This window comes from Microtus pennsylvanicus, chromosome 19 (genome assembly GCF_037038515.1).
Source record: "Microtus pennsylvanicus isolate mMicPen1 chromosome 19, mMicPen1.hap1, whole genome shotgun sequence".
In the NCBI taxonomy this organism is placed as follows: Eukaryota; Metazoa; Chordata; class Mammalia; order Rodentia; family Cricetidae; genus Microtus; species Microtus pennsylvanicus.
The window spans coordinates 28,783,179-28,806,578 of NC_134597.1; the positions used below are offsets into that span (position 1 = coordinate 28,783,179).

General features: G+C 43.7%; 1 protein-coding gene across 2 annotated transcripts in view; it reads left to right on the top strand.

Moving 5' to 3' along the window:
* Positions 1-10,691: 10,691 nt before the first annotated feature.
* The window catches only part of Nup205 (nucleoporin 205), a 70,525-nt gene continuing 57,816 nt past the window's right edge, over positions 10,692-23,400 (top strand). The window contains exons 1-5 of one of the 2 annotated variants that reach the window (XM_075953392.1): positions 10,692-10,952; positions 16,808-16,950; positions 19,746-19,917; positions 21,968-22,112; positions 22,430-22,589. In XM_075953392.1, the coding sequence (XP_075809507.1) occupies positions 10,925-10,952; positions 16,808-16,950; positions 19,746-19,917; positions 21,968-22,112; positions 22,430-22,589 (648 nt within the window). In that variant the 5' untranslated portion in view covers positions 10,692-10,924. The remainder of the gene's footprint in view (positions 10,953-16,807; positions 16,951-19,745; positions 19,918-21,967; positions 22,113-22,429; positions 22,590-23,400) is intronic. The other variant, XM_075953391.1, reaches the window with a different exon arrangement.

The following is a 23,400-nucleotide window of genomic DNA, read 5'->3' on the forward strand; positions in this document are numbered from 1 at the left end:
AAGTGGTTTGATGTCATTGTTGGGAACCCAATTCTGGTTCTCAAGACAAATCAGTGACTGCTCTTGACCACTGAGCCCTCTCTCCAGGCCCTGTCACCAAGTCCTTACTCAGGAAGACAAAGACAGGAACGATTCTGCAAACTCACAGCTGAGAGCGCAGGTTTGCAAATTACAATCCATACAGTTCACAGATCTCTGGTTTGTTGGCGCTAGAACCCATGGCAGGGCATAAGCGTGCCAAGCACGCTACCACCGACCCATAGCTCCTGCCCCCAGAGGACACTGAAGTGCCTGGCTACCATGAACAGGAAGCTATGAACAAACCAGCCCCCTGACTATCATCACAGCGTCCTACCTGGTTTGAACTCTTCATAGACACTGCGAAGAAACTGCCCTTCAGATGCCAGGAATACTGCTGCCTCAGCTACTGATCGTGACTTCTGTTTCCGGAGGCTTTACTCCAGTCACCGGCACCCCAGAAAAAGTACCCTGGCTTTGGAAGACATCTCTCCAGACATCCTAGAACTCTAGGTGGCCCTGCTCACTCTGTAACTACTTTTACTCATATGGCATGAAGGGGGTCACACTCCTGACATTCCCGACTCCAAAGAATGCCTGTGGTTTATGAAAATCAGTGTTTGTGATTAGTCATTGCACAAGGCTTGTGGTTGAAAGTTATCTGTGCTGTGATTGGTGCAGAACACATCTGCATGTCACATACTTGACACACTCTTTCTGGCGATGTAACCAAGCAGGTCGTCTTCTGTGTGTTGCCCTGAATATCTCTCAGTGTTGGGCTCAAAAACATATCCTCTCTTTAATTTTTTTCTTGTCCATTTGTGGCCTCAATCACAAGTAGAGAAGGCTGGGATGGTAACAGGACGGGAATGGTAGTGCTGGAGCAGCAGCAGCGACTGTCCTCACGAGCATGCCGTTTATATTTCATGCTGTTTATAAGGGCACACTCATCATTTGCAAGGCACCTAGTTCAATCCCAGCCTCTTTACCCAGCTTTTTTTTTTGTCTGCTTCCCGTTTCCTCCCTCTTTATGTAGTTACGTATATCCATGCTTATATGCCTGTGGGCATATGTGTGTGAGCATGTGTGTGTGTGTGCACATCTATGAATGTGAAGATAAAGGCCTGAGATTGATGTTGGGAATAATTCTGGATTTCTCTTCCACTTTATTCAACGGGACAATATCAAACTCAGATCTCAATGATCTCAAGCTGGTCTCCCTTGCCAGCTTGCTGTGGGACCTTGTCTCTACCCTCGAAGGCTCATGTGATGGCTAATCTTGTTTGTCCAGTTGATTGCATCTGAAATCAACTAAAACTCAAGCGGCTGGACATGCCCGTGAAGTGTTTTCTTGACTAGATCATTTGAGATAGGAAGACTCGCCCTAAATCTTGGCCACACCTTTTGCTGGCAGCCCCCACAAAAGGGCATGGAAGAAAAACTTCTGCATTTTGCCTGCTTGTCATAGCTCTCATTGGCAAGTTCATCTATTCTGCTGCTGAGGCATTCCACTGCGAGGGGCTCTTCTTAGGAATCTAACGTGAAGATCGGCAGGTCTCATTGGAATCCTCGGGATCTCTTGTACCAGATTGGGACTGCTGAGACACCCAGTCTCACGGCCTGACCATTATTGGATTCTTTGCCTTTTTGTTGGGAGAGAGCCATTGTTAGACTACATGGACCACCGCCTCTAAGTCACACTAATATACTACACACACACACACACACACACACACACACACACACACACACACTTTCTCTAAGTTTTTTTTTTATTGATAAAAGGAGGATAAAGAAAAAAAAACAAATTTCCACCTCCTCCCACCAGCCTCCCATTTCCCTCCCCCTCCTCCCACTCTTCTCCCCCTCCTCCCACTCTTCTCCCCCTCCTCCCACCCCTCTCCCCTTCCCCCCACTCCTCTCCCCCTCCCTTTCCAGTCCAAAGAGCTGACAGGGTTCCCTGCCCTGTGGTAAGTCCTAGGTCCTCCCCCCTCCATCCATATCTAGGAAGGTGAACATCCAGACTGGCTAGGCTCCCACCAAGCCAGCACATTGCGTAGGATCAAAACCGTGAATAGTTTTGTTTTTTTTTTTAGAGAACACTGACTAACACAGCTGGAATCACAGGTTGGCTGCTGCACCACACAGCATTCATGTGGGTTCAGGGACTCTGAATTTCAGTTCTTATACTTACAGAACAAGCGTTTTAATCACAGAGTTACCTCCTCCACCTCTGACCCTACAAACAAATTGACTTGCTTCTGAGTTGTCTCGCTTGTGACTGCAGATGGTCAGTGAGCATCTGTGCACATGTGTGTTGTTCCAGATTGAATCTAAGGCATTGCACAGCCAAAGCCAGTACTCCGTCACAGAGTCCCAACCCCAGAAGAGATGGAAATACAAAATTCTGCTCTTCAGTTCTAGACTGTCTCATTTTAGAAGCATTCACCTTATCACTACTTTTCTGTTTATTCAATGGGTTACTTGAAAACGTATAGAGCTGTGTAATACAATTCAATCATATGGTTGCAACAAAGAGTGCCACGAGAACCCCAGCAACAGAATTCATTGATGCTTAGTGCTGAATTGATACATCTTTATTCAGTAGCCCCCTTTCATTTTTTTCTCAATTAAGAAAAATGCTTTATCCTCAGTATATATAAAAAGTATACCTTTTAAGTGCTTTATTCTGAAGCCATATTTCACTGAATCCTCATAGCAACTCAAGGAAAGAATTGTTTCTATTTCAACTAGTTAGGAAACTTAGGCTCGGGAAGTCAAAAACCTTGCTCACTATCACACAGCAAAGTCACTGGTGATTTATGAGTTAGGTTCAGAGGAATTTGTTTGGGGGTGTCTCTGCAACTCCACCAGCACCCAATGGCTGCCATTGTTTATCATTCTCTTCTTGACATCTGAACACTTTGGGAAATGGGAAGAGAAGGCACAAAATACACACTGGCAAAGAGTCACCCTAAGCCAAGGGAAGAGAAAAAAGGACACAGGGGACTGCTCTGTGTTAGTTCAGAATTCTTTTCCTCTGACTTAGTTTCTTTATGTTTTTTCTTTCTCTTGTTCTTTGCTTTTGAGTTTTCATCATGCCGTGGACACTTCAGCAGTTTCTTTTAATCCAGATGCTTCCTTGTTCCTGTAGAAACAGCTGCACTGTGAACGTTTTTCCTTAGCTTCAGGATGATTGTTTGGCTCTTTCCTTACCTGTAGATCGAAGCCCCCCCCCCCCCGCCACTCCCCATACTCTGCCTGTCCAAGCCCAGTTTTACAAGGAGAATACTTGTTTGTCCCAGCCGCCTGGCTAGTTTAGCCCCGAAATAATCACACAGAAACTGTATTAATTAAATCACTGCTTGGCCCATTAGCTCTAACTTCTTATTGGCTATCTTTTACATCTTAGTTTAACCCATTTCTAGTAATCTGTATTTCACCACGTGGCAGTGGCTTACTGGCAAAGATTCAGTCTGTCTGACCCTGGAGGCTCGATGGCGTCTCTCTGACTCTGCTTTCTTCCTCCCAGACATCAGTTCTGTCTTCCCCGCTTACCTAAGTTCTGCCCTATCTACAGGCTAAGGCAGTTTCTTTATTAACCAATGAAAGCAACACATAGACAGATGACCTCATACACCAGGCCAGAGTCACACAGTTATGCTATTCCCAGAACACAGTCCAGACTCTTAAAAAAAGAGAGGTTTTTCTTTTTGAGTAAAGACTTTTTAATGGATAAATTTTATAAAGGCACTAGAGAACCATTCAGTGCTGTCTGTACATTCCTTTGTAACTGATCTGTGATGGCAAAACCTTTCTTCTCCCCTTGGTTTCCTTCTGCAATATCTCCAAAATAAATAAACACCCTATCTTGTCAATTAGCATAGCTGGATGAACTCTTTTCTTTTCTTTTTTGAGACAAGGCTTCTCTGATATGGATATTAATAATTTGTATTGGTATGGATTTTAAGGTCAATTTTGTTATATGTATATGTATTTCTGATCTTGATTAAGGTATTGTGATTGTGTAGTTAATTTTTAAAATGTAATGTATAATTAGGAAATATAGGTTGTTAATGGATAATCGTCAATAATAGTCAAGCTTGTAGTCATGTTAGTTAGATTTTCTAGATATATAGAGATATGTGTCAGTTAAATAGGCATTCTTCATTCTTTCAAAGACCACAGAATATGGTATTTTAAATGTTTTAATAACTTAGGGCTTTTCATGACAATGAGACATGTCTGCTCCTGGCAGCACCAATCTACTTCAAGAGGAAGATGGGCATTAAAGAGGCTCCCTATGGAGTTTGATAGTCATTTGGGCAAGAAACTGCTCTTGCCTGGACTGTTGCATAAACTGGACACAAAGAACCCACAGAGAAAGGGCTGCTGAACTTGCCTAAAGGTGAGATGGTCTTTCGGAGTTCCTGATTCATGAAAGAGTCTGCGAGACATTCTGCAGGACACAGCAGATAGTGACTGAACTGATTTTGAAATTTCCTGCTTCATGGAAATATCTGCTGGAAACTATGGGCCTGTAGGCTGAAGATGGATGCCCTAACAGTACAAAAGAATTTTGGGTGATAGCGAGATATCTCTGTCATTTCTAGAGATTTGGAAGTTGCTTATTTCTTGTTTACTTAAGTAGTATTATATCCTTCTGGAGTCTTTGATGGAGTTGAAGAATAGATAGATAGTTATTGTTTTCCTTAGTTATGATAAAAGATAAAGTAGATATAAATATTGTAACTGTAATTCTTGCTTGATAACGGTTTTGCTATATGTAATTTTACTATGTTAAAGTTAAAGCCTTTCTTTTTTGTTTAAACAGAAAAAGGGGAAATGATGGAGGCGGGTCTTCTGTCTATGTGTTACTCTCATTGGTTAATAAAGAAACTGCCTTGGCTTTTTGATAGGGCAGGATTTAGATAGGTGGAGTAGACAGAACAGAATGCTGGGAGAAAGAAAGCATAGTTGGTAAGATGTCATGGAGCCAGCCGCCAGGTTAGACATGCTGAATCTTCCCTGGTAAGCCACCACCTTGTGGGGCTACACAGATTATTAGAAATGGGTTAATCAAGATGTGAGAATTAGCCAACAAGAGGCTGAAACTAATGGGCCAGGCAGTGTTTAAATGAATACAATTTGTGTGTTGTTATTTCGGGTGTAAAGCTAGCTGTGTGGGAGCTGGGTGGGACGAAAAGCAGGCCCGCTCGCTTCATCGCTACACTTCTCTGTGTAACATTCTTACTTATCCTGGAACTCACCTTTTAGACCAGGCTGACCTCAAACTCACAGAGATCACCCTAGCTCTGCCTCCATCATGGTGGGACTAAAAGCACGTGCCACCGCATCTGGCTCTGATTTGCCTTGCTTAACTGTGTCCATCACTATGTCATCCACCAGCAGGAGGAAGTCTGTCCAGCCATCCCTCGATTCCCTTCACAGACATGACATTGCCAGCATGGTCAATCATAGCTCCCACCGGAAGACTCAGAGAAATCCAGAAATTCCCTCTGGAGAACCCACCACGTCTTTTATTCAACATCTTGAGCACCTGGAAAAGAGTCAAAAAGAAATTTATTTAATGTGTATGTATTTCACCTGCACGTAAGTACATGCACCACGTGTGTGCCCACAGAGGCCAGAAGATGGCTTGTGATTCCCTGGAACTGGAGTAACAGCAGGTTGTCAGCCTCCACGGGAGTTCTGGGAATTGAACCCAAGTACCCTGCAAGAGCAGCCAGGGCTCTGAGCCACTGCTGAGCCGTCCCTGAAGCTTCCAGTCCAGACTCTTTTGGATCATTTGAATTGATTTCAAAATATAAGTTTTACTCTGCACAACCTAGTGTTTTGTTTTCGGCTAAGTAATTATGGTTCATACCCTTGTTGGGACCAGAGATTTGACACGGGAGGAAATATGGTGTGACCTACCTTTTTCATATCCACACTGGACAACCTGGTATTAACTCATCATCCTAATTCCAGAGTTTTCAGATACTCTCAAGAGAATATCTTCACAGCCAGGTGTTGTGGCTTTTAATCCCGGGAGAGGTAGGTGAAACTCTGAGTTTGAGGCCAGTCTGGTTTAAAATGGAGTTCTAGGACAGACAAGTCTATACAGAGAAATATCCTGTCTCAAAACCAAAAACAAAACTGAGAGAGAGGGAGAGAGGGAGGGAGGAAGAGAGAGAGAGCTGCTTATGAACCTGTCTTCAATAAGCCCGTGGTACACTCTGGCAATGGATTTTTGTTAGTTTTCTGTCATTGTGACAAAATGCGCAAGGCAACAAGATTAGTGAGAAGATTTACTTTAGCTTAGATTTTTAAAAACTTTAGTCTATGGTCACATGGCTCCTTTGCTTTGGGCCTGTGGGGAGGCAACACCTCATGGTGGTGGTGTGGAGCAGGGCACAACTGCTCACCTCACGGTGTCTAGGAAACTGAGAGAGGGTTGCGTTTATAACCAAGTCTTGCCTCCTAAACATATTAAGCCACGGGTCCAAAAGTAAATTAATTCATCCATGAAATCAGAGCTCTCACTACCCAGTCAGTCCCAAAGGCCTTGCTTCTGAATGCTGCTGCACTGGGGAACAAGTTTTTCAGCACATGAGCTTTGGGGGACATTTAAAATCCAAGTAAGACCAGGAGGGATGGTACACACCTTTAATCCCAGAACTCAGAGGCAGAGGCAGGTGGATCTCCATGTGTTTGAGGCCAGCCTGGTTTACACAGTGAGTTCCATGATGGTCAGGGAGGGCTACAAAGAGAGACCCATCGATGGCATTGAGGAAGATAGCAGCTTTCTTTTGCTCAGTCCCACTCATCCGACAAACTTTTATTCATTAGTTACTGGGCACTACTCTATGTGGATATTTCTGTTCAGAAGGAAGAAGTTACAAAAAACTGTACATTGTGGGAGAGCACAGGAGGGGATTTTACCCCAACCTGGGTTAGGATTGGGGTGAGATAATAGGGTAATGGGGTAATGCCTGAGTTGAGACCTGAAGGCCAAAGAAGAGTAACGAGATGAAGAAGGGATGCTCTACAAAGACCATATCAGCAGACATTCAGGGAGAAAGAAGATGGGGAACAAAGAGAAGAGGAAGGGTTTTAGGAAGAAGTGGGTTACAGGATGAAAGATGGATTGGAAGTAAGCAGGACTGGGGATGTAAGGATGGGCTGGAAGAGCCCAGCGTATGGAAAGTCGCCTTTTCACATGGCCCGTTTGCTTCATTATGATTGTCAGTCCCTGGGATGGGAGATCTAAGGTGAATGTACTTCCTTCTCCCCCACAAGACTAACAGTATTCCAGGGCAGGGATTTCTCAGAGGCAGCCTTTTAATACCCATTGGCTCCAATAAGCTAATAGTTTGAGTGAGAAGGCAAGTGTCAGGGGGCATAGGACTATCACACAGAGAGGTAAAACAGGGTGATGGGGTTACCAGCAGAGAAGCCCGAGTCAGCTGTGGCAGTAGGGAGGGATTGAGGATGGCTTTGTGCAGTTTCCACTAACACAGACCCTTTGCCTTGGAGAAGTGTGCTGTGATTAGAGGATCCGTCAGTGAGCACTTCTCAGCCGGCAGGAAAGGAAGGAAAAGGCAATTCAGACACGCAGAACAGTCGCAGAGGCCTTGGTTGGTACGTGACTCAATAATTACCTTCTCCCAGGAGGACGAAGAAGACTCATGGAATGACTCTCATGTTTCTGACTTTGGTGTTTTTGTGGCTAAGGATGGTTTTACACCTGGGTAAGAGTCCTGTTGTTCCAACATAGGAATCTCAAGTGGGCGGTGGAGTTCTTTCAGTGTGACAGTTTGTAGTGCTTGAGGACCCAAGACCTAGGATTTAGAGCAGAAGACCAGAAGTTGACAGTTCCCGGCCCTGGAAGTAAAGACTTATTGCTCCAGAATTTTGAAGTTAGAAACTTATTCAAAGTACTCTGGCTCGAGACTTACTGCTCTTACCTTTCCCCTCCATCTTTGTCTGTTCTCCTGTTGCTGTGATAAAAACACTCGGACAAACACTGCTCAAGAGAGTACGGATTTATTTCCACTCAGTGCAAGGGTACAAGCTCTCATGGCTGGGGAGCCTGAAGTAACTGGGTATATCACATCCGTCCTCAGTAAGCAGAGTGTGAGGAATTCATGCGTGCTGCTGCTCAGCTCCCCCGCTCCACTCATGGCCAGGGAATGGTGCTGCCCACAGTGGCCCTTTATCCTGTCTCAATAAACAATCGAAAGAACCATCCGTAGGCATTCTCACGGCTGGGTCTAGATTCTGTCTACTTGATAATACTGACCACCGTACCATCCATGTTTCTGCCAATCAGGGACTATGGTAATTCTTGGCTTCTAGAAGCAGCAAGCAGCACCAGGAGGCAGCAGCAAGTAGTGTCCATTAGTGCCACAGCTCTCGGGTCTAGGTGTCAGGTCCATAGTCATGGTCAATGTATTTCAGCTCTCAGGCCGAGAGTTTCAGGACCATAGGTTTAGCAGCTCCCTAGACCTCTCCCTTCCACCAACAAAAGTCCACAGTTTCCCACCCCCTCTGGTTCTTCATGGTCTTCTATCTTTAGCGTTGAGGATCTGTCCTCTCTTGACTTCTTTAGATTGCCACCATCCATTCTCGTCTCTGTCATGTCTTAGGATTTCGGTACCCCATCCCCCTGGGGAACCTCTGTTGCTGAAACTGCTGCTGTTGCTGCTATTGCCTTCACCTGCCACCTTTGCTTCGTTCACTGCTCGCTGCCACCTCAACTGTCCTGTCTTTATGTTACCAGCTCAGCATGCCATACTAATCTTAAAGATTAAAGAAATAGACTTTTTTTTTTTTGAGAGAGAAGCCTGTTAGTGGTCTTAAGGATGCAACAGTACAAAAAGGGTGCCTCCCAGCTGACTTGAAATGAGAGCCAGTCTGCTTATATAACCAGAAAGGATATGCAGTAGGGGTGTTTGCACCAATCATGACACAATCCTTCATGCATGCAAGGATTTATGATCTGCATCAATTCCAAACCCTCTGATGAGCCAACACCAGGAAGAGTGCACCTCCTGTAGCCCGGGTGAAAATGGCTACAGGGTCATTTAGAGTTCTTATTACAGTTCATGCAATGGCCAGTCCAGGCTGTCTGGAGTGACCATGGCAGGAGCATGTCTTCAGCTGTGTAGATGCTAGAGGATCCTTAGGGTGACTGTACACGCTCCAAAATAGTGGGGCTGCTGTACCGGCAGTCTGGGCCTTTGCCAGTAAAAGGCTTCTGGGCTCCCAGCTCTCCATTGAAGGCTCCCAAGTCTAAGTGAAGAACTGTCAAAAAGTCCATTCTTGACGGTTGCAATCATCCGCAGAAAATTACATGGATTTTACAATACACTTAATGAAAGCTGGAGTTGGAAATAACAATTCTAATAGCACTTAGAAGTTAGTTAGTGGGCTTTTTTGGGCTCTTTTCCCCACTCGCTAGCCCACTTCCATTCTTGGAAGTGCTTTTCCTTTCTTTTTTTCCCCTCCCTCTCTTCCTCCCTCCCTTCCTCCCTTCCTCCTTCCCTCCCTCCCTCCCTTCTCTCAGTCCCCTCCCCCTACAGGCTTTCTCTGTGTTACAGAGCCCTGGGTGTTCTGGAGCTCAGTTTGTAGACCAGGCTGTCTTTGAATTCACAGAGATCCATCTGCCTCTGCCTTCTGAATGCTGAGATTAAAGGTGTGTGCCACTGCGTCCTTTCCCTTTCTTATTAAGACGTCTGTTTCTAGTCCATGATTAACGTAAAAGGCATGACTTTTTCTCTGGCTCTCCTGGTGGCTGATGGGATTTTCACTAAACCTGTACTATGCTTTTCTCTTTAATTCTAATAAAATTGTTGTTGAGCTTTTAAAAGAGTTACTTGATAGTATTTAATAATACTTAACAGTGATTCACTCCCGCACCCATGTGCCAAGGAAGAAGCGGTTCTCTCTAATCTGTCTCAGTGGCCCCTCACAATCATCCGTAACTCTTGTTCTGGGATCTGAAGCTCTCTCCTGACCTCTTATGGCACCAGGCACATACATACACCACGCACAGACTTAACATGCAGGCAGGCAAAACATCATACTCATAAAGTAAAATAATAAGAAAGAGTTTTAAAAGGGCTTTGGGTATAACATGAGCCAGGCCGTAGGTTGAATCCCCAGGACTGTAAAATTAAGCACATATGAAAACATAAAAGTTAGCAAATAAAAATTTAACAAGTGAGTTTAGTTTTTTGGTTGTTCAGGTAGAAAAACACTTGGTTATTATGAAATTGTGTCTTGAATTTACTTCAAAATAATCTTTTGGGAATGAGGAAGCAAATGGGTGACATTTTTTAAACCGGGCAGATCGTATTCTAATTTTGCAGATGTCTGAAAATTTCATAATACAGTGTGACTATGTCTACACAATATGCTTACTAAATAGAAATGCCATAATCACTTAAGACTCACTTCGTTCTACTCCCTCAAGGTAAGGAAGAGAGTCAAATACAATTTAAATTGAAATGAAGGTAACGATTTGTTTTTAAGGATTTTATAAAACCATAGGTGGGCGTCTTTCGAAGAACTTTTTTTTTTTTTTACTATTCCAGTGATGTACGTTTTTCATACTAGCTAATTTCGCGTCTCACTAAAAATAAACTACAAGTCCCAGGATGCAGTGCACGATTAGTCTCCGAACCGGCTGCTCTCGCCTTATTTGAACGGGAATGGTCTGAGTGAGAATCGATAACTATGGGTTAGAGCCGAGTCCGGAGTTTTGCGCACACCTGCTCGAGCCCCGCACGCGGTTCTCAGGGGGACTCGGGGCGCCTTTCTGTTCAGGCGTCGCCGCGGCCAGGCCCTCCGGTCCGGGGTCCTCCCTGAGGCAGGAGAGCTCCGGCAGTCCTCCTCCAAGATGGCGGCGCTGTTGGCGGTAAATTCGGGTGAGCGCGCAGGGCCGTGAGGGACCCTCGGGGACCCACGGGGCAGGGCGGGGCTGGCTGGAGGGAGCGCCCGCGCGGGGAGGCTCTTTGGAGTGCGGGCGCGGGTCTGTGCGCGACGCCTGCTCTCTCCGCGTTCTGGCCTGCAGCCCCGCGCCTCCCAGTTTGAATGGCGCGCGGCGCGGCTGCCGCTTTGCCCGGGAGGAGATGGGTGTTGGAAGTGGAGGCGGAGAGCCGGGCGTGCCGCCCTGAGCCTGCTTCCTCCCACCTCGTGTCCTTCGTGCGTGTGCAGCCCAGCTTTCGCCGGGGTATGTCTGCAGTCTCGGGCACTGAGGCCGAGCCTAGGGTGGAAGGAAGCGCGAAGCAGGCTGTGGGCCGGGCGGGCACAGGGTGGGGACTGACGTTGTGCAAGCTGCAAGCACCTTACAGAAGGTGCCCGGCAAGGGGGTGCCAGGGGTTCAGCAGATACCTCCCGACCCTGCGGGTGTCGCCCCTCCTGCACCTTCGTAACTGCCGACCCGGATAGTGACGGAGCTATGGAAAGGTTGGGGCGGGTCATCGTTTGGTGATTCGAACCCCCAGAGATGCTTGAAAAAGGGGATGGCTTTTGACTTGTTCCTGGAGCACATTGCTGGCCATTAGCAGGGAGGACGTAGATGTCAAACATTCTGCATGAGGCGTGGCACTCCCGAAATCAGATTTAGACACTTGACTCACGAGTGCAATTTAAGAGTCAGTAAAACAAATGCTTGCAGTGTCGTTCAGGAGCACTCTTGAGTGTTTGGTTTCTAAACTGTTTATTTTTATTTATTTATTTATTTATTTATTTATTTATTTATTTATTTATTTATTTATTTATTTATTTTTGGTTTTTCGAGACAGGGTTTCTCTGTGGTTTTGGAGCCTGTCCTGGAACTAGCTCTTGTAGACCAGGCTGGTCTCGAACTCACAGAGATCCGCCTGCCTCTGCCTCCCGAGTGCTGGGATTAAAGGCGTGCGCCATCATCGCCCGGCCTAAACTGTTTATTTTGATACCGGTTCTTGCCATGTTACTAATAGTTTTGAAAACTGCCCAAATCTGAGTTTTGAACATTAAACTATCTCAGAAGTGGTATGATAAATTGTTCTGTAGAGATGAAATTTTCTGTTTATTGAACACGTACTATGCCTCAGCACTGGGTCAAGTATTAGCCTTGCTTTATCTCATTTAATTCCTTTCTAACCCATGGAGTAATGTGGTTAAATATCTCAGATTTAATTTTGAAGTAAAGACTTGTAGAGGTTAAATTTATCTAAGATTAAACCGTTAATGGTTTTAAGCACAGTTTTGTTGATTTTGTGACGTCACATCACGCCCCCCGTAGATAAATATTATATTACTAAAATTTTTAAAAGGCATGACTTCCATGTGGTAGTTGTGTTACATATATTTTTAGCACATAATATCCTTACTCTTAAACTCCATGAAGGGAAAGAAGCAGTTAGTTGTCAGTAGCTCCCAGGAGTGGACATTGTACAGGAGAGCTTTAATTGGCAGCAAGAAAAGAATGCATTTGAAAAAGCTAGTAGTCAAGAGAGTTATTTTCTTTTTATTTATCATCTTTGGGAAGAACTTAAGCATCCATAGCTGAATGGATAAGTGGAATATGACATGTACACTAAGAAGAAGATCTTGCCAATGATACATGTTGTATGACCTTTGAGGACATTGTGGAATATGACACATACACACACACTCAAAACAACAAAAACAAAACAGCTATACTTACCTAGTTAGCTACACTAAAAAGAGGTTTAAAAAAGTGGGCTTAGAATGGCAGTTGCCAGGGCCTAGAACAGTGAAAGGTGGTAGTGGTGAGTATAAAGTTTCAGATTGCAGAGAAATGTGTGCGTGGGGGGAGCAGTCTCATGATGTAGCATAGACTAGCCTGCAATTACCTGTGTAGCCCAGAATAACCTCCCTCAGTCTCCCAAGTGCTGTGTGGTTACAGGTTACAGGCTACAGGCATGAAGCTCTAGGCCTGCCTCAGCGTTTCAGCTTTGCAGCATTGGAAAGGTAACACTATGTTGCAACAACTGTGTGAATATGCTTGTTGCTGCTGTTCACAAGAGTAGCTAAGCTGCTGTCTTTTGCCATTTTTTCTATTATTTCTCTAGTCACAACAAAAGCTTAAACATACAATAGGGTGGAGGAGGAAAGGGTGGTTGACGGCTAGAGTTCTTGTACCTGTCGGGGTTGGACTGAATGGCTCTCACTGTTGTGACTGCCATGCCTGCTGAGGAGATCCACTCACAAACAAGCTTGTAAGCAGCCACCGACAAATGCCAGGCTACCTGGTCACCCTGCTTTATTCACCGTGGTGACTCTTTCATACCTTTTCCGCTTCTCAAACCTTTACCCTCCAGTGGACCTAGAGAAAGAAAAGCCAGCAGGCATCTTTTCACTCCCTGGCCCGAGAATCTAGATACCTTTGCACTTAGCTTCCTTCTGTGACCTTGCCCAAGGTAAATCCCACCCTTTTTGTTCCTCCGCTGTTACTCTTTCTCTCTTGTGTGGCTTCCTCTTGCTCCATTTTCTTTTCTTTCTTTCTTTTTTTTAAGTTTTTCAAGACAGGGTTTCTCTGTAGCTTTGGCACCTGTTGTGTACTTGGAACTTACTCTGTAGACCAGGCTGGCCTTGAACTCACAGAGATCCGTGGAGTAGCCTGTCTTTACCTTGATCTCCTGTTCAGTTTATTTACCATTTCTCTTGCTTCTCCATTGTCAAACCTTGTAGGAGATTAGGTATGCACTCATTGGCTCCCTTTGTTTCTATGCCTCCTAAGGTTGTAAGCATTTGGTTTGTTTTTGTCCTTCTAAACAGCTCTGATTAGGGTTCTATTACATAGTTCACCAAATTTAACAGATTTTTAATTGTGTGTGTGTGTTCCTCCCAACATCTATCCTTACCGCTCCCACACAACAGTCTGTTATTCCAGGAGATACAATGCTCTCTTCTGGTCTCCATGAGCAATGCACTACTGTGCAGGCATACACATGCATACATGTAATTGAAAAAGGTAAATATTTTTAAAAGACTTCTGAAGAACTAATAACTGTCTATGAACTACACATGATTAGTGTACAAGCTCAGTAAATTACATAGAAAAGTTTGGGTGTTTTCCTGCTAATGAGTCAGTCAGTAACAGATCAAAAATATGCGCACAAATCACAACTGGTCTTCTCAGTCGATGATGAATCTTAACACATCAACAAACATAAGTATATAAGATTTATTTAGTTTCGCAATTTCAGTAATTATCCTTTTACCAGTAAGAAATGAAGAGCATTACATTTTTCCAAACTTCTAAATGTGTATTTTTAATATAATTTACTAACCTTGAGAAGTATATTTATTTCTTTTAATGTTTTGGGATACTTCTAGGATATCACATTTACTCATTCACTATGTATGAGACACTGGTAAGTTCAGTTCAATAAGAAAACAAACTCAGTTGCCTAAGTGGTCTGAAAGGTAATCAAGGCAAGAGGATTTATAGTAAGGGTATTTGACCTAGCTGGGGAGGTCGGGGGAGGGAAGGATTTGGGAAGTATGAATGAACTAATATTGAAAAAAAAATTGAGAATGGACTGATGTCTATGAGGTAAGATAAGTATTTAAGGATGCGAGTATACCGGGTAGGTTCCACAGTCGGGAGAAAAGACTGCACTTTCAAAGACCTAAAGATCAAGACGGCAGGGATACAGCAAATAGATCTGACAAGGTAGGTCATTGCCACCCTTTGCAGGGTGCTTAGGATTCTGGTTTTTGCCCTGAAAGCTCACTGATGAGGATTTAAAATGTCCACTAAATTTGGGGCTGGAGAGGTGGGTTGGTGGCTGAGTGCTCTTCTAACACAGGGCCCAAGTTAGGCTTCCAGCCCTCACATCAGGCTCAGCACCTGCAGCTCCAGCTCCAGTGGCTCTAATGCCCTTTTCTGGACTCCACAGGCACCTGCTGTGTGTGTGTGTGTATGTGTATGTGTGTGTGTGTGTGTGTGTGTGTGTGTGTGTGTGTGTATTGTATGTATGTGTGTTTTACAGTATAGCCTAGTTTGGCCTCAAATTTTTCTCCTGCCTCAGCCTTCTGAGGATTGGGATTACAGATGTGTTTGTGCCTTCATGGCTGTTTCTGAAATCTCTGTAATAAGACTTTTTCCGGTTTTCCTGAAACCCCCCCATTACTCCCCCACCACCACACACACACAGGGACTGAACCCAGGGCTTTGAGTTCTACACTGAGCCACCCTGGGTCAGTTTGGAGACTTTTCCTTGGATCCTGTACCCACTCCGTTGCAGTTCTAACTCCTTTCTACTCCTACAGGCCCTTCCTGTTTTACTGTCCTCACCTTAGTGTAGCTTCCATCACCGCCTTACCTACCTATTACCTTGGCTTCCCAACACTTCCTAGTCCAGTACCCATGCCCTGGAATATCATTGTCCACTCTGCTAGTTGTATGTTTGGGGTCTGGCTTTATTTGTTTTGTTTTGGGGTCACAAACTACAGGTTGGACCCCACTTGTTTTAATAGCTGAGACCAAAACTGTATGTTTTTTTGGAGGGTATAATTGCATGGAGTGTACTAGTTGAGTAACCCTGACTTAGAGTATGAAACTTTTTGAGCCTCACGTTACTGCTCAAACTTTTTAGTCTGTGCTGCAATCCAAAGCTCAAACCTATGCTGTCCTTTACCTTTACAAAGAGAGGGTCAAGAAAATGGTCCTGAGAGAAGTTACCAGGGCCAAGGGTCAGTTCGGTAGGCTCAGAAGTGACTTTTGTCGGTGTGTCTAGCTGTAACTAGGTCCTGTTGATTGACTTCTTTAATAAAATTCAGGAAAGACCCATAGGCAAACCTGCACTCTAACGCATCGATGGTGGTAGCAGTATGTGTGTGTGGGTACTTGTGGCAGCTCTGTCAGCAGGCTCTTCACTGGAGAGGGTCGCCTGACAAGTTACAGTTTGTTTCGGAATGGGATCTTGAGGTGCTGTCCAGGCATATCTCACTCAGGAGTTCTCCTACCTCATCTGACTGCATAGCTGATATTTGTTGTAGTTTGTGCCACTACATCTGGCTGACAAAAAGCTATACTTTTAATCAAAAGATTGGCAAATGGGATTGAAGTAGAAGCAAAGCAGGAAGTTGAATGATACTTGCTAAGGAAGATTGAGATGTGTTGACTCCTATTCTCCACATCCTCATATAGAAGACCTGACACAGTGCTTCTGGCCCTGGAGATTGAGCCAGGCATTTTGCACGATAAGCTTGTCTTCCACTGCCAAGATAACTTGTGGTCCCAGGCTCTCCTGTTCACAACTTCTGTTAGTGTTTGTGTGTGTGCATTGGGCTGATTCCAAGGTCCCCACACGCTGAGCATGTGCTCTACTACTGAGAGTTGCCCTGTCCCTCTCGCAACACTTAAAAGGCCCGGCTTGTTTGTCTTACTCCCTGTGGTTCCCCTTGCTGTGATTTTTGAATAAATGGTCTGTCTGGGTTTAGGCAGGCTTAACCTACGTAGATCAGTCCTAACTTCCTTATTTGCTATGCTAAATGCCAAGTTCAGCTGACTGACAATCCACTTTAAGTTTGTTTGATTTTCTTTTTTTATTCTTGTTAGACAGCAAGTTTATATTGTTGCCAAATAATTCTAATGAACTGTACTATTACGTTTTTGGCTAGTGTATGTATGTAACATGTATCTTTTTATATTAAGAATGGCCATTAATACTTCCTTTGGTAATGTGTACTAAAAAGTAGGTGTGAGTGTGACTAGCATGTAGATGACATGCATTATTTCATGATGGTTTTATTTTTCTTTAAGCTGCCAGCCTATGGGGGCCCTACAAAGACATTTGGCACACAGTCGTAAATGCTCTTTGGAGAAGACAACCTGAAGCTGTCCACCTTCTTGACATGATTTTGAAGAAACACAAACCGGACTTCATCTCACTGTTTAAAAACCCAGTAGGAAATTTTCTTCTTTACTTCTTAGATTTGCTTCTTCTTCTTCTCCTTTAATTTTTTTTCTAAAAAATTAGATCTGGAGAGTGATTATCTTTTTAGTCACATTGATTGATTGATTGATTGATCATGTGGGGTGTGGGCATGAGCATGTTATGGTCCAAAGATGGAGGGAAGAGGGCAACTTCAGTAGTGAGTTCTCTCCAGTGCATGGGACCCAGGACTTGACCTCAGGCAGGGTGGCAGGAGACTTCACTGCTCAACCACCTCACCAACACAGTTTTGTTTGTTTTTTAAAGAAAAAGAAACAGGGACTGGAGAGATGGCTCAGCGATTAAGAGCACTGATTCCTCTTCCAGAGCTCCTGAGTTCAATTCCCAACAACCACATGGTGGCTCACAACCATCTGTAATGGGGTCTGGTGCCCTCTTCTGGGGTGCAGGTACACATACAGGCAGAATACTATATGTATAGTAAATAAATGAATAAATCTTAAAAAAAAGAGAGAGAGACATGTGAACTCTCAGTGTGTAAACATTGGTGCTTGAAGTGTGCTGTGCAATTCAGACTTTTTCAAAATGCCCCTTTCCCAAACAGTTTATTGTCTTTTTATTTTTCATGGAACTTACTATTGAATTTATTTCCAGCTAAGTGGTAAGTGTAGTATCGAAAGATGACTTAGGAAATGCAGTATATCCCACAAATGCGGGTACCTTATAGTTTCTGCCTCTCCTAGTACCCTGACTTTCACTGATTATGAATTTCCAGATATCCTTCTGAATTTTAAGTCTCCATAGTGTAATGTAAATTGTATTAACTGAATTATTTTTTACATATCATTACTGTATCTTGACACCTTCTCAAGTAGGAATGTACTACAGTGGAGGGATTTGAGTTTACAAACTCCTTCCTTTGCTCCTGGGCAATTTTCTGGTTGTTTGTTTGAGGTAGTTCATAAGAGTAATCAGCTGTGTCTGTATCTAAGGCTAGCTTGGAACTCTGTGTAGCTCAGGTTGGCTTTTATCCTCCTGTCTCAGCCTCTGGAATGCAGAGATTATAGAAATGACATGAACAGTCATATCTGTCTGACAGTTTTTTTTTAATGTACTAGTATAATGATGTAAGATTTACAACATTGTGCTACAAGAAGTGAGTTACTGCTTTTTTTTAAAAAAAGCATTTATCTTGTGTGGGTGTGTATATGCATAGTGCATGAGTGAGGTCAGGAGACGACTTTTGGTGGTTGAGTCTGCTTTTTTCACTGTGGGTTCTAGGGATTGAACTTCCGTCTCCAGGCATGGGACAGCAAGTTCCTTATTGCAGTAAGCCATTTCACTAGTTTGGCGTTTTGCTTTTTAGTTCTTTTGCTTTTCCTTTTTTTCTTGCTTGTGTGTGTTTGGGAGTGGGTCGTGTTTCTAGAGATTAAATCTTGTGCTCTTGTGCATACTATGAAAGCATTCTACCATGAGCTGTATTACCAGCCCATTTTGTACTTTATTTTTAACAGTCTTTTTATTTTCGAAACTTTTTAGTTTACCCAGGCTGGCCTTGGACCTACTATCCTGAGTAGTAGCTAGCTGGGATGTGGGCCTGTTCCACCAGGCCTGTCTTTTTTGTGATTTTCCTTAGTAGAAGGAGCCCTGACTTGGAGCTGGGAGTCAACTCTGCTGAATCTTCTATCTTGACTCTCCCTCACTGTAGTATGAGGAGTGGGCCTGCTTTTCGTCTGGCTGCCCGGCTAGCTTAGCCCCCGAAATAGCCACAGAGAAATTGTATTAATTAAATTACTGCCTGGCCCATTATATCTAGCCTCTTCTTGGCTAACTCTCACATCTTGCTTTAACCCATATCTAGTAATCTGTGTAGCACCATAAGGTCATGGCTTACCTGGAGAGATGCTAACCAGTGTCAGTCTCAGGCAGGAGAATCATGGTGTCTGCCTGTCTCTGCTTTCTTTTTCTTCTCAGAATTCTGCTCTGTTTACTCTGCCTATCTAAGTCTGCCCTATCAAAAGGCCAAGGCAGTTTCTTTATTCAACCAATGAAAGCAATACAAATACAGAAGGGCCTCCTACACCACCTCATGATCTCAAACAAGTTACCTAACTTACCTTGGTGCCATTTCTGTTTGGTAGAGGCGCTGTGCTAAATGATCCAGGCAGTTCTTTAGGATCTGAACTTTGACAGTTTGTTATCTGGCAGAGACTTCTCTGTGTCTTTTGTAAATATTTCAGTCAAGGAGTCTTTAGGGGGAGCTAATGAGGTAACTCAGTGCTAGGGCATTTGCCTACCATCTTTCTATCTGTGGGTTACATCCCCACCACCACACACAGAGAAAGATTTTATAGCAAATAAAATCCATGATTAACTCTACAAAGTAATGCTATTGCTCATTATTTAATACAGCTTATATGTCTGTTTGGATTATTGGTATGTAACTAGAAAAGTCGCTTGAACATGTGGAAAACAGAGTAGTATTATTTGTGTTTTCTCTGTTTTGAGAAGGTAGTACTGAATTAAAAAGTTGAAGGTGGTGCCAAGTGTTGCCTCACATCCTCCAGTTCTAGATTACTAGATAAGAAACCCTTCAGTTTGGTGTGCTGCCAGGCTGTGTTGTTTCTGTTCTCACCCAGGCTGACCTTGACTCTGCTTACCTGGCCTCTGAGCGTTAGGATTAGAGGTCTGTGCTGCCACGGCAAGTCAGGCTGCATTATCGTGAAAAGACGTGCTAGGAGCACTTGTAGGACCTTGCCTCCAATATACTGTTTTCATTGCTTGATTATAATTTTATCATTCTAGCCAAAAAATGTTCAACAGCATGAGAAGGTTCAGAAAGCCAGTACAGAGGGTGTTGCCATCCAGGGGCAACAAGGAACCAGACTTCTCCCTGAGCAGCTCATTAAAGAAGCTTTTATCATCAGTGACCTTTTTGATATTGGGGAGTTGTCAGCTGTTGAGCTTCTCCTTGCTGGTAAGTTGACATTTGGGTGAAACTCTGGTACATAGTACAGAATCATGAAGGTATGTACTCCTGACTTAGAATTTAATGCTGGGGTAACAAATGGGTTTAAAATGTTTATTTGGCCGGGCGGTGGTGGCGCACGCCTTTAATCCCAGCACTCGGGAGGCAGAGGCAGGCGGATCTCTGTGAGTTCGAGACCAGCCTGGTCTACAAGAGCTAGTGCCAGGACAGGCTCCAAAACCACAGAGAAACCCTGTCTCGAGAAAAAAAAAAAAAAAAAAAAACTAAAATGTTTATTTGTTTATTTTATGCATGTGTGTGTACCTGGTGTGTGTGTGGGCACCATACTCATTCGAGTGCTGTGGGAGGTCAGAAGAGGGTGTTAGATCCCGCAGCTTGAGTTACTGGTGATTGTGGACCACTTTGTGGGTGCTGGGAAATGCTCTTAACTGCTGAGCCATCTGTCTAGCCCCCTAGCAGATTGTTTTTAAAGATATCATTTATTTGATAGAATGATTCAAAATATTTAATTTATCTGGATTAAAGGGCAAGCTTAGTGATCCCAGTTGTGGATGAACTGCCTTAAGGTAGATCTTGACATAGTAATTTACTAGCAAAGATTAAGTTACATCTCTAGAATTGCATGGCTCAAGGCAAGTCCTGTCATGCAATGAGTAGGAGGGCAAGGTTTACTGCTGTTTTGGACTGTCTTCTGGAGGAGGCTAGGTAGATGGGCATCTAGGTGAAAAATTAGATAATTTTAATAATAATACTAGGAAGAAAATAAACCGGTGGGCATGGGGCATAGGGATATCAGGACTGTTAAGATAGTCTGATTAGTGGGCTTAGTCAAGGCCTCTCCAAGGTGAGGACATTTGACCTGAGGCCTGAGTCACCTGTAAATCCCAGCCACCCAGACTTCATGGGGAAGGCTGATAGAGGTGCAAAGACATGTGCCTCTGAATAAATACACGTTTAAGGGAAGAAGACTCCTGAGCCTGGAACCTGGTGAATAGGGGCTAGTGGAGGAAAGTGCAGATGTTTGGACTTTATTCTCATCGCAGTAGTAAGGTACTACTACTAGAGGATTAGCACAAACATATATAATCCCAGATAACTTAAAAATTATTCTGTAAGCCAAGTGGTTGTGGTGCACGCCTTTAATCCCAGCACTTGGGAGGCAGAGGCAGGCGGATCTCTGTGAGTTCGAGACCAGCCTGGTCTACAAGAGCTAGTTCCAGGACAGGCTCCAAAACCACAGAGAAACCCTGTCTCGAAAAACCAAAAAAAAAAAAAAAAAATTAGTTTGTGGCTACTATGTAAAGATCAGTATTTCCATAAAACACGCAGTTTATTAGTGATCACAAGGAGTCATGCAAAGGAAATACAGACATCTTAGTTGAATAGTAATTTCAAAGAGGGTGAAGATAGTTTTCCCTTGTGTGTGGGGATGTTGTCTTAATGCACTTGAGTTTTAAATTCATTTCAGGACTTTGTGCTTTTTTTTTCCTGGCAGTGTTAGAGATAGAACCAGGGCCTTAGCTTGGCAGACAAACACTACCCACTTAACCAGGTTCCCAGCCCAGAAGGCTAATTTAATACACATACCCTCTATCACCATGTTCTAGTTACTCTGAGAAGACGTGTGTAAAATGAAGGTGAGTAAAGCCTCCTTTAGTGTGAAGGAGCACAGTCTCGTGGAAAGAGATGGGAAGGTTTTGGCAGGAGGTGGTGCAGATTAGAGGAGAGTGACCTTGAAAGGAGGAAACTTGAAAACATTTCAAGAGTTCATATGAGTGAAGAAAAGAGGGCACAGTGTAGGAAATCAGATGGAACTGAAGTTTGGAAAGTGATGTTTTCTTGTTCTTTTTGCTGGGGTTCGTCCTAACATATGGTGCGTGGCCCTGAGTCTGCTATGCCAGGAATTCAGGGAGCAGGGGTCCTCCGGGTCCCCTTAACTCTGAGACTCTGCTTATTTGAATAAATTTTGGAGTAAGGATTTGTGTTCCAGTTCAAACACGTCTGGACTTCATTACTAAACAATCATTTCCTTTTCTAGGAGAACATCAGCAGCCGCACTTCCCTGGCCTCACCAGAGGATTGGTAGCTGTCCTTTTATATTGGGATGGAAAGCGGTGCATTGCAAATTCTCTTAAAACCCTGATACAGTCTAGACGAGGGAAGACATGGACATTGGAACTCAGGTCTGTTTGCTCTTTGGGACTTAAGGGGTTAATGTAAAAGTACTTTAATTTGAATTTTGGAAATAACAATTTCCCCTTAGTGTATCCAGTTTCAGTAAACCGTGACCTCAGGTGAATAATACACTGCACTGCTCTTTGCAGAGTGAGGAGTTTGTTCAAACCCGCCTTGTTTGCACATGAGCAATCACTTAGAGCCTATTGAACTGACTGAGAGAGAGAGAAAAGAGCAAAACTAATTCCTCCTGGTTGTTTGTAGTAATGGGCTGCTGTCAAGACAGTATTTTTGTTCATATATTGTTTATTTCTTTTCATTACAGTCCAGAGTTGGTTTCCATGACAACACGCTTTACAGATGAGCTGATGGAACAAGGATTGACTTACAAAGTTCTTACTTTGGTGTCACAGATTGACGTGAATAATGAGTTTGAGAAACTACAGAGAGAGAGAGGTTTGGGCAGTGAGAAACACCGCAAAGAGGCAAGGGTTCTATAAAATGATTTAATGGGAATCTTTGTCAAATATGAAACATTAATTTCACCTAGGCAGAAGAAAATTCTGTGTTTCATCATCATCATTGCTACCTTTTTAAATTATTTATCTATTTTATTTTGTGTGCATTGATCATTTGCCTACCTGTATGTCTCTGTGAGGGTGTCAGATTCCTTGGAACTGAAGTTGCAGACACTTATGAGCCATGATGTGGGTACTAGAAATTGAACCCAGGTCCTCTGGAAGAGTAGACAGTGCTCTCAACCACTGAGCCATCTCTCCCATCCTTCCCCCCTTTTATATTTACTTATTTATTTGAATATGTGTGTGTTTATTTAGCCTGCCTATATGTCTGTGCACTATATGTGTGTGCAGTACTTTCAGAGATCACAAAAGGATAGAGGATCCCCTGGAACTGTAGTTATAGAAGGTTGTAAGTGAGCCTCTGTGTGTGCTAGGCGTACTTTGGAAAACCAGCCAGTGCTCTTAACCACTGAGCTACCTCTCCAGCCCCATAAAACAGAGGTTCTTGTTTTGTTTTTTGTTTTTTGAGATAGGGTTTTTCTGGCCGTCCTATCACTCACTTTGTAGACCAGGCTGGCCTTGAACTTACAGAGATCCACCTCCCTCTGCCTTTCAAGTGCTGGGATTAAAGGTGTGTACCATCACTGCCTCCCACCCACTCCCCCTTTTTTGAGACAGGATCTCACTAGGTAGTATTTGACTGGTCTGGAACTTGCTATTTAGACCAGACTAGCCTCCAACCTGCCTCTGGAAGTCAAGGTATGAGCAGCCACTC